This window comes from Pteropus alecto, unplaced genomic scaffold, assembly GCF_000325575.1.
Source record: "Pteropus alecto unplaced genomic scaffold, ASM32557v1 scaffold113, whole genome shotgun sequence".
In the NCBI taxonomy this organism is placed as follows: Eukaryota; Metazoa; Chordata; class Mammalia; order Chiroptera; family Pteropodidae; genus Pteropus; species Pteropus alecto.
The window spans coordinates 7,012,350-7,025,569 of NW_006433949.1; the positions used below are offsets into that span (position 1 = coordinate 7,012,350).

At 45.3% G+C, this 13,220-nt stretch overlaps 1 protein-coding gene across 2 annotated transcripts in view; it reads right to left on the minus strand.

The window, feature by feature from the left end:
* Positions 1 to 13,080, minus strand: part of SNAP29 (synaptosome associated protein 29) — a 22,579-nt gene extending 9,499 nt beyond the window's left edge. Inside the window, exons 1-2 of one of the 2 annotated variants that reach the window (XM_006908651.3) lie at positions 12,617 to 13,080; positions 3,596 to 3,792 (exon numbers count right to left, since the gene is read on the minus strand). In XM_006908651.3, the coding sequence (XP_006908713.1) occupies positions 3,596 to 3,792; positions 12,617 to 12,853 (434 nt within the window). In that variant the 5' untranslated portion in view covers positions 12,854 to 13,080. The remainder of the gene's footprint in view (positions 1 to 3,595; positions 3,793 to 12,616) is intronic. The other variant, XM_006908650.3, reaches the window with a different exon arrangement.
* Positions 13,081 to 13,220: the final 140 nt, after the last annotated feature.

Here is a 13,220-nt window from a genome sequence, read left to right on the forward strand (position 1 = left end):
AGCACCTCCTGCGACACTGCTGGCCACACGGGCAGTGATCCGAGACACCTGCTTCAGAAGCACAGCATCTGGTTAGGTAGCCTTCCCTCAGGAAAATGAGGATCCTAGCACCATGTGGAAAAGAAGCATATGAAACCACCAGTAGGTACTTTAGAATAGGGGTCAGCAAACTTTGACCTGTAGGCCAAATCTAGCCCAACCACCTGTTTTTACACAGCCACGAGCAGAGAACAGCCTTTACAGATGTCCACTGGCAATTGATCAATTAAATGATAGAGAACACTAACTTTAAACCTCAGTTAAGAATTTCATTCTTATTAGTAGACTTGAATTACAAAGTGTACTCAATTATTATTTTCCTATTTTGACTTCTGTCATTCAATTTTATTTCTCATCATGTAAGTCTCTACAAAATATCTTTGATTTTGCTTCCTGGGCTGCTCAGAGATATTCAGACTACATTCGACACCTCACTGAATCCCCCCACAGGTATCACACGTGTTCCGGAAGCTGGGCCTCTCCCAGTCTGCTTTTCTCTACCTCTGCTGACCAGCAGCCTGGCCATTTCCTCAGCTAAGCTGGAATCCTCAGTTGCTCTTCATTTTTGCTCTCCCTCTTCACAGATCCACTCTCAGCAATCCATGAAACAAAAGTCCTCTTGATCCCTCACATACCCCAGGAATGTGGTCCCTCCTTCTGCCCTGCCTCTCTTTACCCTCACAGAGATTAGCACCCTACTCCGCCTTTCCAATCTTTACTCCCAAGATGCTGGGCATCTTTCTAACAATCCTGACATGCATTTCTCTAGTTAAAGTCTTTACTGGCTCTCCGTCCATTCAGCGGAGCAAGTCTGGACTTCGTCAGGCTAATGGCTTTGAGGGCCCCCAGTGTTCCAGTGACGTGCAGAATACAGCAGAGTGTTCTGAAATCTGAGAATTTCATTACTTGGAAGCAGTGACCAAAGGTTTAGAACATACAACTGGTTTCTTTGAGCATGTCTGTCAGCCTCGTGTGTTGTTGGGCTGGGTGCAGATGGGAGATGCAAGGCTTCTGAGCCTGCCTGGCCATCACCCAGCATGCTTACCTCAAAGCCAACTTTTTTTCTGTGCGCTTGCTTTCTTTGTGAAAAATGGTTCCCCAAAAGAAAGCCAATTCTAGGGATAGTGACAGAAGTGATAAGAAAGGGAAGTATAAGAGTGATTGCTCTTGGGCAGAAACCAAGTCTTAAATAAGAGAGTTTCAGGTTTAGTGGCTAAATCTATGACCTAAGTGGAGCCCCATGAGCTTTAAATGGAAATGAGAGCGAGAAACTTATGAAGCATTGTCAGCTAGAACAAAACTGGTTTACCAAGAGAGAAAGAAAACTTTAAGAGAAGGCAAAAGGGTTTGTGCGATAGGGACGTACACATGAAACACATGACTCGACAGAAGTCTGATCAGGAGAAAGTTATTTTAAGAGTCTTTAAATGACAAATATTCCTTTATTTATGAATTAAGGGTTTCAACAGATCACAAAAATTTACTCACAATTTACTACATTTTGTAGAAGTAATTATATATTGTAGTGAGTTTTGCAAATTTAGGGATTAGGAGCTTACAGGCCATGCCTCAATATTAAAAGCCTGCTGGGCTCCTGTTCTGGAAACAGTCAATGCCCTCCATTGCCCTGTCTGGGCTTTTCCAGTGCAGTGACTGCCATGTGTCTCCCCCTTTCCCCTTCTTTCAACTGGTAGGCTCTCATGCAACCCTGACTCCATGCAAAAGGTTAGCTCCTTAGTTAGCCAGGCTCCCCGACTGAGCCTCCACTGCATTGCTGTTGATAGTCGGCCTTTCCCATACCTTCTAACAGATGGACCGACCTTGCTCTTGCAGCTGTCTCCATGCTACAGGCATGGGCCCGCAGGGTGTGGGCACTTAGATGAAGGAAGGAACCCATGCAATGCCACTGGAGCGGCCTTTCCTACAAAGCTGTACAGATCCGCTTCTATGCACATTTGGGCAACAGCTGAATGAGAGTGAGTTGCTTCAGTTTTCAAGATGTTCCTCCCAAAATAAAGTTGCACATGGAGCTCCAGGATCTAAATGGCTTTTAAAGCATGATCAGGGCTATGGGAGTCCCATGAGTCCCAAGAAGCAGCCTTTGGGAGGAGGCATGGAGGACACAGGTTAGTGCCAAACACAAACTCACCAGCTTCCCACTTCTCCTAGGGCTCACTCTGCTGCTGTGTTTGTACAAGGTGGCTGTCTCAGTCCAAAGCAAAGGGACATCCAAACTTCTTATGGTAATTACATGTAGCCAAAGACGAGGACACAAATCATCTTTCTGATTTGCATATTGACACAAAAAAAACTATTCCAGTTGGGATAAAAGAGTGACAAGATATTTGAAATTAGGGTCAGGCTGGATAATCAGGGGTGAATGGTAATTATAGCAGAGCCAAAAAACAAACAAACCCTCATAACCGTGGCTAGTGTGTCCACAGGAAACAGCTCCTGGGCTCCCTACTAACTACCTGCTCCTTTGCCTGCAGTTTCCCCTCTGTAAGTGCAATGGCTTCACTTATTTGTTCTTTCTGCTGCCACCATGGCTCCTTTGCCTACATTCGTTTTTCCCCAGCCCAAATATGAGTTGGAGATAGTTTCCTAATTTCTTCCCCACTGCACTCTACTTTCTTATCTCAGTGGTTGCCACACAGGTGTGTATACACAGGTAAATAGTCACTGGTTCTCCAGTTAAGATGTGTGCATGTCATTCTACGTCGGTTATATAGTTTAATAAATACCTCGTAAAGAATAGCTCTGTATATCAGAATTAATAACAGAGAGGGGGAGAGGGAGAGAGACAGAGAGAGAAAGAGAAAATGATAGCGTTACATTAAACATTTTTCTGGGTTAAATAGAAGCGGCAAGCTATAAAGCCAAATGAATACTCTGGCGACAACTATGAAAACACCGAATAAAAGGAAAAGCTAAATTTTAAGTGTCTGTGTTATGGTCGGTAAGGTGTAGATTTTCTATAATGTGGCTTCATTGTTTTTATAATAAAAAACATGATCTGAGATATGAATAATAGTAATCTATTGTGGTGGAAATTCAATTCTTTTATCTTTGAACATGTGACATTTTAAATGCCCACCAGAATCGCATGTATGATTTTATTATAACTTTAGCCAAAACTTTTGAGGAAAATAATCTCTAGTTAAAAAAAAAAAAAATCAATTGGAAAATTGGCTTAGATATGCAAAAGTTCACTATACTTTTCAAAGCAAACATTTTGTAAAGTGAGTCATAGTTGTATTGATTAAGCTTTCTGAGATGAAAGTTCTCTTTCAAATTACTGGGGTAACAATTACTGGAACAGTAATTTACTGAAGACCCAACTAAAGCAGAATTTACAGACTGGATGTCAAACACATGAAAATCATCAGGAGTGCTAGAGATAGGTATGTTTCAAACTGTTGGAAGACCAATGCCTTCTAATGAGAATCTTACAGGGTTCTTGGATCCCTTTAAGGCACTAGAAGTGGCCTGAGAGTCTTGGCCATCTGCACTGAACCCTGCTACTTTACATCAGGATAGCTGAAGACCCACTCACCTGTTGTTGGGCAGGGAGGTTACGGTGCCATTCTGTTCAAGTGAGGTCTCTGCTGGTTTGGATTTGAAGTAATTGACGAACCCCCCAAACACACTCTTAATGCTGTTAATGTGCTTCTGGCTGGTCTTCAAATCTTGATCCATCTTGTCCACCATCTTCTCTGTGCGTTCTAAGACTCCTCGCTGACGGACGAGCTCCTGCGGAAAATGAGAGGCAATGGTATTTCATGTTTTTGTGATTTTTCTTCTACCTGTAGAGGACCACACACAGCAGGCTCTTCATAAACCCCCAGTGAGCACATACAAGGACAGATGCTGGCATTTGTGTGAGGCACACTATCCTTTCTGACAACACATATTTTTGTCTTCCCCACTCTGCCTTACCTCTATTTGCTTTTGAGTCCCTTTCCCCTCCTGCCACTATGAGGTCAGCTCACAGGACCACATTAGATGGATAAAGTGTGCTTGTGGGGATCAGACTGCAGGGCTTCCACTGGCAGCAGACCTGCTCTAGCTCTTCCCCAGCCCTGGTCACCCTTACAGGCTTTGACCTAGCACTGCCCCGTGGACTATGGTTTTGTACTTCCTCTTTTCAGATATGGGAGTTCCCATTGAGCCACCTGGCTCAGGTCATGTCTTCAAACTCTATTTTGTACACTAGATTCTAGGGTCCTTTCTGGGCCCTGTTAATGTCTGATTCCAGTTACTGCATAGTTGCACCTTTAAAACTTCTAACAAGGGTGACCCTTTCAGAAGGCCTTTCCACATGCTACTTTCTCTGCCAATAATGCTTCTCTTATCCAGGTACTTGCATGACTCTCCTCCTCACTTAATTTGGAACTCCACTCAGAGGCCACTTCCCTGAACATCCTCGCTAAAGCTGAACTCCATCTTTGACCCTCAACCCTCCACTCTCCACCCTTGACCTGCTTTAGTTTTAGTTTTCTTTACAGCAGGGACCTGCTTTATGCACTGCTGTTTCTAGTGCCTCAATTGGAGCAGTTGCTCACTGTAAATTTGCCAAATAGGCACACGAATGATGCTCTGTGACCACGGGGACAGCACGGACCTTATTCCTCAAGAGCTGATGCTTCTGGCTGTGGATGTGAACTCACCACCAAAGCGACACTAACACTTTCATTTGTGCCAAACTTGCTTCAGTCCCTTTTTCAGGCCATTCTAGCATGTTTCCTCCATATGATCTGCCTTTCCAACCAGAAGGCTCCCAAGCCTCTCAAGCTTTTCTTCTTTCACCTCATAAGGGTGGCTCCGGTCCTTAGCTGCCTTCCTCTCAATCTTCTAACCTTGCATCTCCCTGTGGCTCAGCAATTTTATTAACTGTGCAAATAATCTTTAGAGATGTTCTCTCCTGATACCTAAAAACAAAGTCATGAACAATTTAAACAAACACCCTGGAAATTTGAAGAAAATATAAAACTATAGATAATGTGTTTGAGAGCCCATTTCAGATACAAAAGTGTTAAGAGAAAGCTTTCAAGACATTTAGGGGCTCAATGTATAATCTGAATTCTTAATGTTTACCAGATGAAATTTAAAAATAATGTATAGACAAAAAGCTAAAGCATTGGTTGAATTTACTATTAAATTCTGTGTAAGTCTTGTTGGAAATAAACTTAAACTGCTGAGCTTTACAGCTTTGAACATTTAAACATTTTTTCACCAGCTCAGGAGACATGTCTGAAGAAACCATCAGACTTTTTCAAGTAAAAAGAAAAATGTTTTCTGGACTGTGTTTGTTAATATGTCAAGCAAATTTTGTAAGGGTTAATTTTCAGGGAAAAATAGATCTGCTAATTTATCTAGAGTTTCCACTTCTTCCAACACTTTAAGTTTGTCATTTTCACATCCATTCTAAGTTTTTTCTAGAACAAAGGAGAGCTATAAATTAGGATTAAAATGATTTTCTCCCACATTCACATGTTTTCTGAGTTGATACATTTCTAACAGTCCAGTCTTACCCAGCTTATTTCACATACTGCAGAAGACAGAAGAATTTGAAGCTGGAGAGGCACTTAGGACAGCCAAGGATGGAAGTGGTGGCCAGGGCTCAGTTGTCCGCCAGGAGGCAGGTTCTCGGTTTCCCTGACAGTGAGCTCTCCCATCACAGCTTGGCTTGTCTCACCACTACTTGCCTTCCCACCATGGCCTCTCTACATCAATTTGGAGAGTCACAGCAGTAACAAGTAGCTGACAATATCTTCCTCATTTCAGTGAGATTTTATTTTTTTCTGTTTGCAAGTGACACAGTCTCTCAAATTCTCAGAGTTTGCATCACTGTGCTGACTTGGTATGGAAACCAAATGTCTGATTTAGATATTATGACAGAAGTGCAGAGAAATATGTAGGGGTGGCTTATCCTGCTGTCAGGCTGGAAGGCCAGAAAATGAGTGCCGTTCTGTTCTCTGGAAGTTTCTGTGAGCTGGAAGCTTGTGTTTACCAGAGGTGATCTGCTGGTCAGGAGGCCAGCATAGGAGGAACTTCTGTTAAAATCCTCCCCCAGGGGCAGAGGAAAGGACTGACTCCATGTGCCTGTGACCTAGTTCTAACCAATGAGGAAGAAAGGTTTGACAGAGCAAACACCAAGAGTGCCAGGACAGAAAGGGCAGGCTAAGCAGGCCCTGTACCCCAGCCATTACGAAGGCAGGCCTCAAATGCTCCTGTTCCACAGAAAGGGGGCCATGTCACATCTTCTCCATTGGTTCCTGTGAGAATGGGAACTGGCCGAAGAGACCAGGGCGGCTGGGAGTTCTGCAAAGTGCCCTCAGTGTAAAGGGCACACATGCAAGGACTTAGCTCAGGTGTTAGTATTACAGGTGATTCCCTCTCTCCCTTGAGCCCCAAAAGAAATTTCCTAAAGTTAAACTGGAAAAGAAGATGGTCAGAGAAAAAAATCTGGCTGGTAGTACAATGCTGAGGGACAACACAGAGAGAAGGAGTATCTCAATTCCTCTTTGGCTTGTGACTTTCTGTCAAGCACAGGGATTTCTGATAGAAAAAAGGGAAGTAGAAAAAGACAGCTGAAGACTCTGTGAGGGCATATACTGCCCGACATGAGGTGACACTTGACAGATGGATTATGTCCAAGGGCCCTGTGAGGACATGAAGACATCAGAGAATCATGACTGGCAGAGTGCTCTTTGAAAACACACACACAATGACAGAGGTGCTGCAAGATACCTGCCAACAGGTATTACCTAGCACCCACTCTCTCTCTGCCAGGCTCTGTTCCAGGTGCATGGGATTCAAGGGTGAACTAAACAACCCCAAATGTCTGGCCTGATGGAGCTGACAGTCTAGTGGAGGGCAAGATGAGGAAAGTTCCATCTGACTTTTCATTTTCTGACAACACTGCAGTGGTGGGAATCTGAGAAAGGCAGCTGGTTCCTTGCTTCACTGAGCTTAGTCTCTTGGGAGAGACAGAAAAGAAAGCCATCATACACATGCATGATTTAAGCTCTGCCAGGATAAGCCCCTCTCAAGGATTCCTCAACCTGGATTAGAGGGGGTCAAGTAGGTTCCCTGATGGGGTGAGAAACTGAAAGCTGAGAAGTTAGGGAGTCAAAGGGTTGGGGTGGAGCAAGAGCATTCGGGCAGAGGTAGCAACCAGAGCAGCTGGAGGAACTGAGAGAGAAAGAGGAACTGTGTGCGGTGAGCGTGAAAGGGAGCAGGCGGGGATGCCTGGCAGGACCCAGAGGGGATCACCGAGCGGGTGGAGCTATGGCTTTCCAAGGGCAGCAGGGACCACCAGACCCCAACCCCAATTCACAGCCAATAAATCTTATAACATCAGATAGGTCTCAGGGTCTTCCGTGCCTGAGCCATGCCCGGAACTCCTGAGAGAAAGGTGTCTGTACTAAGTTTCTCATACTAAGCTTATAATTAAACTTGGGTATCGAAATGATAAGTAGGCAGAAGTCAATTTGGAGTCAAAAAACTGAATCTAGAAACTTGAAATTTATCTTCATTACATAGCTCCTCTTACAACAGAGCATACATATGTACAAGCACTGACAGAGATGCATGAGCAAGTGTGGAGCATGTGTAAAACTGGGCTCTGTCTCACTGCAGTAGCATGTGAGTCTCAGAGCATGTCTCGTAGCAGTGGCATGGAGTGATTCAAAAACACAAATCGAGTTTTAGGTTGCACAAAAAAACACTAAGGGCAAAGATGGTACTGCTAGAGCCCCTCATGGCGTGTGTGCAGGCTGACCTGGGGCCCAGTAAAGGGCTAACTCAGCAAACCTGGGCTGTCCACATCCTGCACATTCCAAAGAAAGGGCTGTCTGGCTCCTTGCCCTTGACTTACCCTGCTCTTGCTCCACCCCACTCCTTTGATTCCCTAACTTCTCAGCTTTCAGTTTCTCACCCCATATCCCCACGTTACCCCCTCTAACCCAGGTTTATCAGGGTAAAGAGTGTCTTTGTTTATCTGAGTCCTCAGGCCAGGCCAGATAGTTTATGCTAACAATGTTATTTATGATGGGTGCCTTGGGCCACATGCTTACTTTCCAGAAGGGTTGGAGACTAAGGTCAGCCAGGCAGCCATGTAGTCATGGCTGACTCCCAATAAAATCTCTGGACTCCCTGACTTAAGTGAGTTTCTTTGGCTGGCAATACTCTGTGTGGTGTATGTTGTTGTACATCATTATTGGGAGAACTGAATGTTGTCCACACAACTCCATTTGGAAAAAACAATTAGAAGCTAACGCCTGGTCTCTTTTGGACTCTGTCCTACAAGACTTTTTTGTTTGAGGATTTTAATCTGTATCCTTTCACCGTAACAAATCATAACCATAAGTGTAACAGTTTTGTTGAGTTCTGTAGTCCTAAGGAATCACTGAACCCGAGGGTGATCTTGGGGATCCTCAAACAACACCTCCAACAGCACTTCCTACTCTCAGAACCATCAACTCAGAGGCAGAAGGCTGGAGAGAACACAGCCCCTTAGCTTCCCTCAGCACATGACCTGGTTAGCAAAGCAAGGTCTCTTGGGACAATATGGACATTTCAGCCATCAATGGACATTTCAGGAAGGAGCAGCATATATAGCCAAATGCCACAACTCCAGTGTGGGATATCTGATGTACCTGAACAGTACATCAGTCTTGTTACAGTTAAGGAGCCAGAAAATTTGTCTAGGATCCAAGAACTTTCTAACAGTTGAATTCAACCATTGATAGTTTATGAAAAATAAATAAATCCAGAACAGACCTACTGGTGAAAATGTGAACCAATGACATTTCTCTATCAGAGTCCCTTAAACCTGGTAGAAATAGCCTGAAGTGCCAAATGAGGCATTTTCTGGTCATCAGGAGTAGGATTTCATCCAGTCAGAGCTCAAATCATTCTTCCCACCTCAATCTCTCTTTCATGTCCAATCAATCCTCTGCTCCCTCCTCTTCTTTTTCCTTCCCTTCCCCAGAGCATTTATTCGCCTGGCAACTATTTGGGGAGCACCTGATGACATAAAGGACACTGTGCTTAGATATGAGAGAATAGAAGGTTGAGCAAGAGACTGTTCCTCCTCTACAGCTGACTCTGAGAAATCTACTGGGGAATTGCTTAACATAGCAGATGTCTCCCTGCTCCACTTGCTTTTGTGTCAGGACAGTGTTGTGCTACAAACTCTGGCCACATCAGAACCACTACAGGCTGCCTTAGAGAAGAGGCTCTGGTCAGTATGGCCCCTCATTTGGATTGGGAAAGGCTCTGCTCAAGACCAGTTTCCCAGAGAATGTGGGCACCACCCTAAGTTATGGAGATGCCCTGAATAGATAGCCACCATGACCACTGTTCCTGGGTTAGGAGGATGTTTTTCTCTCATTCACCTGACTTTAATGCCCAATGTGGCTTCAGTGACTGTTGAGTGCTGGAAAGACACTGAGAAGGTGAGTGCGGCCCCTGCATGAAACAGTGTTCAGGATGTATGGGCTAGGGTGGCAGAGTGCATCACGTTTGAATCCTACCAAACACTACTTCCTTCCCACTGATGTTACTGTGCCAGCTGTTCAGACCTCAGTCTAACATTTGTTGCTGGATTCCCATGAACTGAGATCCCTGGCCCCATAAAACTTCACTAGAGCATGGACAGCTCACAACCAGAGAGAACGAGAAGTACTCTAGCCAGGAGGGTCTCCTCTGCCAGGGTGGTGAAAAGGGTGTATTAAAACCGCGTCCAAGTAGAACATAAACAGGCTCACCCAAAGGTGCAAACGACTCAAATGACCATCATCAGGGGACTGGCTACATAAATAGAAGCCATCATTCAATGGACTACGGCATAGCTTAAAAAAAAAAGGAGCAACACATTATATACTGCTATGGAACAACTCTAATCCTATTAAGGAATGTGCAGATTTGAATGTATAGCATGTTTCTGCTTAGGTTAAAGTTGAAAAAAAAAGGAAAAAGGCTATAAGTATGCCTTTGTACACAGACTATCTCCACAGTGAAGGAACTGACAGAAAGTGGCTGCTGTGGGGGCAGAGGGTGAGGGAAGACTTCATAGAACTCTGTATGTTTTGAATTTCGAACCATGTGATTAGACTGTCACTTCATAAAAATTAAACCTTAGAGGAAAAAAAGAAGAAATAAGTCACACTTACAAAATAGAAGAGCTGAGTGGCCTACAAGTCTCTCTATAGTTCTGGACTGTGCTTAGCAGAACAGCTGGGTGCCAACCTGCTCTTCCTTGCCTACTTCTCCTCTGTCCTTTGGCAGTCATGACCTGTGGCTAGTTTTTGTGAGAAATCTTGCCAGGTTTCACAGGAGAAGGGCAGCTCTCCTTTGCTAGAGGTGTTGACTAAGTAATTACCCTACTTCTGCCAAGCCGGGACTGGATTATGACCTCTCCAAACCAATATTATTTGTAAGCTCCTGTCTTCTATAAAAATCTGTCATGTTCTGGCAAGTTTCATTGTGCTGGGTATCTGGTAGGCATCCATCTAAGTTGGGAGGTGGGAAGGTGACTTGGGTCTGCTGGGAGTCACCCTGTACACTGAGTGGCAGGAAAAGCTCGCCTGTTTCAGACCCCCATTGCCACTCTAAGGGGAATGAAAGAGTGATGAGGGTGATTCAAAGACAGTTTGGAGAATATGGGGTAGGGGTACTGACCATTCCTGCCTCTGGTAATTGAGAACTGATTCAATCCTGGAAAATTCAATGTGTAATCATGCTAATGAGACTGTCACCTGTCTAGTCACAATCATAGTGTACTTTTCACAGTAACGCCAGCTTGGCCCAGGCAAAACCCTCACAGAGTGCCTGAGGTGCCACTCTGAGTCTGCTCTCACAGTCCCCACTGCATACACAGAAAGACCTCTGGGGGAAGCATAGGGTGTATACAATCCGAATGAAACAACTCACATCTACTATGTTTTTGGCTCCCTTGAGTTATGAGACCAGACCTTCTCTCTGACCATGAAAGGGTCCTAAATTGCCTCATCCAGGCCCTTACCCAGTGATTCACGACCTGTGAATCACTTCCCTGCACAGGAGCCCAGGAGCTCCGGTGCTGGACCAGTGCCTCACACGACCTGTGAATCACTTCCCTGCTCAGGAGCCCAGGAGCTCCGGTGCTGGACCAGTGCCTTTGCATTCCTCCTCTCTTCCTGGGATCATCCCTCCTCCTCCTCCTTCTCTTCACTCCTCTTGTCTAAACTTTAGCCTTAAAAGCCAGATTCAAGTTTATTCTCTGCCATGACACCAAACTTCATAGCATTCTGATTTCCTACTTCATTTTTTCCTCACTGTTTCCAAAAATGACTCTTCAAACAGTTCTTAGTTGGTTTCCTTGGGCCTGGAACACTCAATCTAGTGATCTTATCACAAGAGCCCTCAGATAATCCAAATCTAAATCAACATTTTCCATTTAGACTCCAACGCAGGAATCCTGTAGATCTGAGATGTTACGAACTACAAGCTAAACTTCCTCAGCAAGGCTAAAGATAAGAAAGTGGGCCAATGAGGAATACTGTAACAGGGAAGTAGCCAAGGGAAATCACCCAAAAATGGGCAATGGAGAAATCATGGCGATGACTGTTTGAGAAGTTAATCAATATACCTCAAAACTCTCCAAGACCATAAGTAATCAGGTCAGAATGAACTTTGCCAGAGAAAAGAATTGCAAGGAGACCCATGGAGAAAGAGGACACTTTAGCTTCCAGCATTACATTTCAAAGCTACATAAGCTTAATTTTTCTTAGCTGACATATCAATAATCTACTATTACATTTTTTAAAACTTAAAAAAAAAAATGCCATACAAAACCACTTCACTAGTAGGCTGAGAAGAGAATGTGGGGCCTAAGAAAGAATAATCCTCGAGGTCCTACTCTGAAGTCTTCTATGGATGGAAAGAGCTGACAAAAGTAAATTGGAGCAATGGACTGTCTCAATCATACATTTATTTAGAGCTTTGGATTTGACAAGACCCTAGACTCGATCAAATCCAGGCTCTGGCTTACTCGAGCAGCTTTCCAGGAAGACAAGACCTCAACACCTCTACTGGTAAAGTGGAGAAGTGATCAGTGATGGGAAAGAATTCAAGGCCCATTTCCTCTGAAGCTTCAGACATCAGGACACACACAGACGTCACTCGTTCCGGGTCACTCAGGGAGGAATGGCTGAAGCCCTGGGGCCAGGCTTCTGACCAAGAAATTATGTAAAAGAAACAGACTCTCCATTTCCTTAACCCTGGCTCTGCTGTTCAGAATTTTTACTTACCTGGACAGTACAATGAAGAGAGTACCTTTGAATGAGGAGTAGAAAAAATCAACTAAACAGACTAATGGCTAAAGAAGATTCTCGGGATGCAGACAGCCTCTTTCATGAACTCAAGAGGCACATCTCTTTACACGGTTAACAAATTATTACAAATCATCAAGTCACTAAAGTACAAGAATCTACTCTAGCCAAGTCGATAATTCCCCAAAGATCGTGAATAAAACATTTCTTGAACCCGTGTGACTGGCCGGTCCAGCCCAGCGCTGTTCCAGACTCACCTCAGAAGAGGCGACCCCGATCTTCTCGGACTCATACATGAGGGACAGGGACCTGCTGGTGCTGGCGGCCATAGTCTCGGCCCTGCGCATCACCTCCTGCCGCAGGTACTGCTGTCTGTCGGTAGGCGCGCCGGATCCGTCGGGGAGGTCGCGGGAGTCCTTCCACGCGACCGGCGGAGCGCCCTCATCCTCTACGTCGTCATCGAACGGGTTGTAACTTTTGGGGTAGGCCGACATGTTGCCAGCGCTCGGCTCGGTCTAGGCAAGAGCAGGAGGTGCGCGGCCGAGGCGAGAAACTGCCTTTCCGGGATCGCAGGGGACCCAGCCGCCTTCCCGAAGCCCTCGGGAAGCGCCCACCTTATAGCCAACCTCGGTCTAGAGTCACACTCTTCCTGTCGACGCCGCAGACGCAGCGCGAGTTTCTTTCGCACGTCGAGGTGGGCGGCCCCGCCTTCGGAGCCGACCATTGTGCCCAGCGGCTTGGGGAGGAACAAACCCGGCGCGCGTGGCCACTGCTAACTGCACAACTTCTCTCCCCCCTCCAGCAGTGAGACCGCCCTGCAGCCCCGCCCCGCCCAGTACCGGCAACAGAGAGGTCACGTGG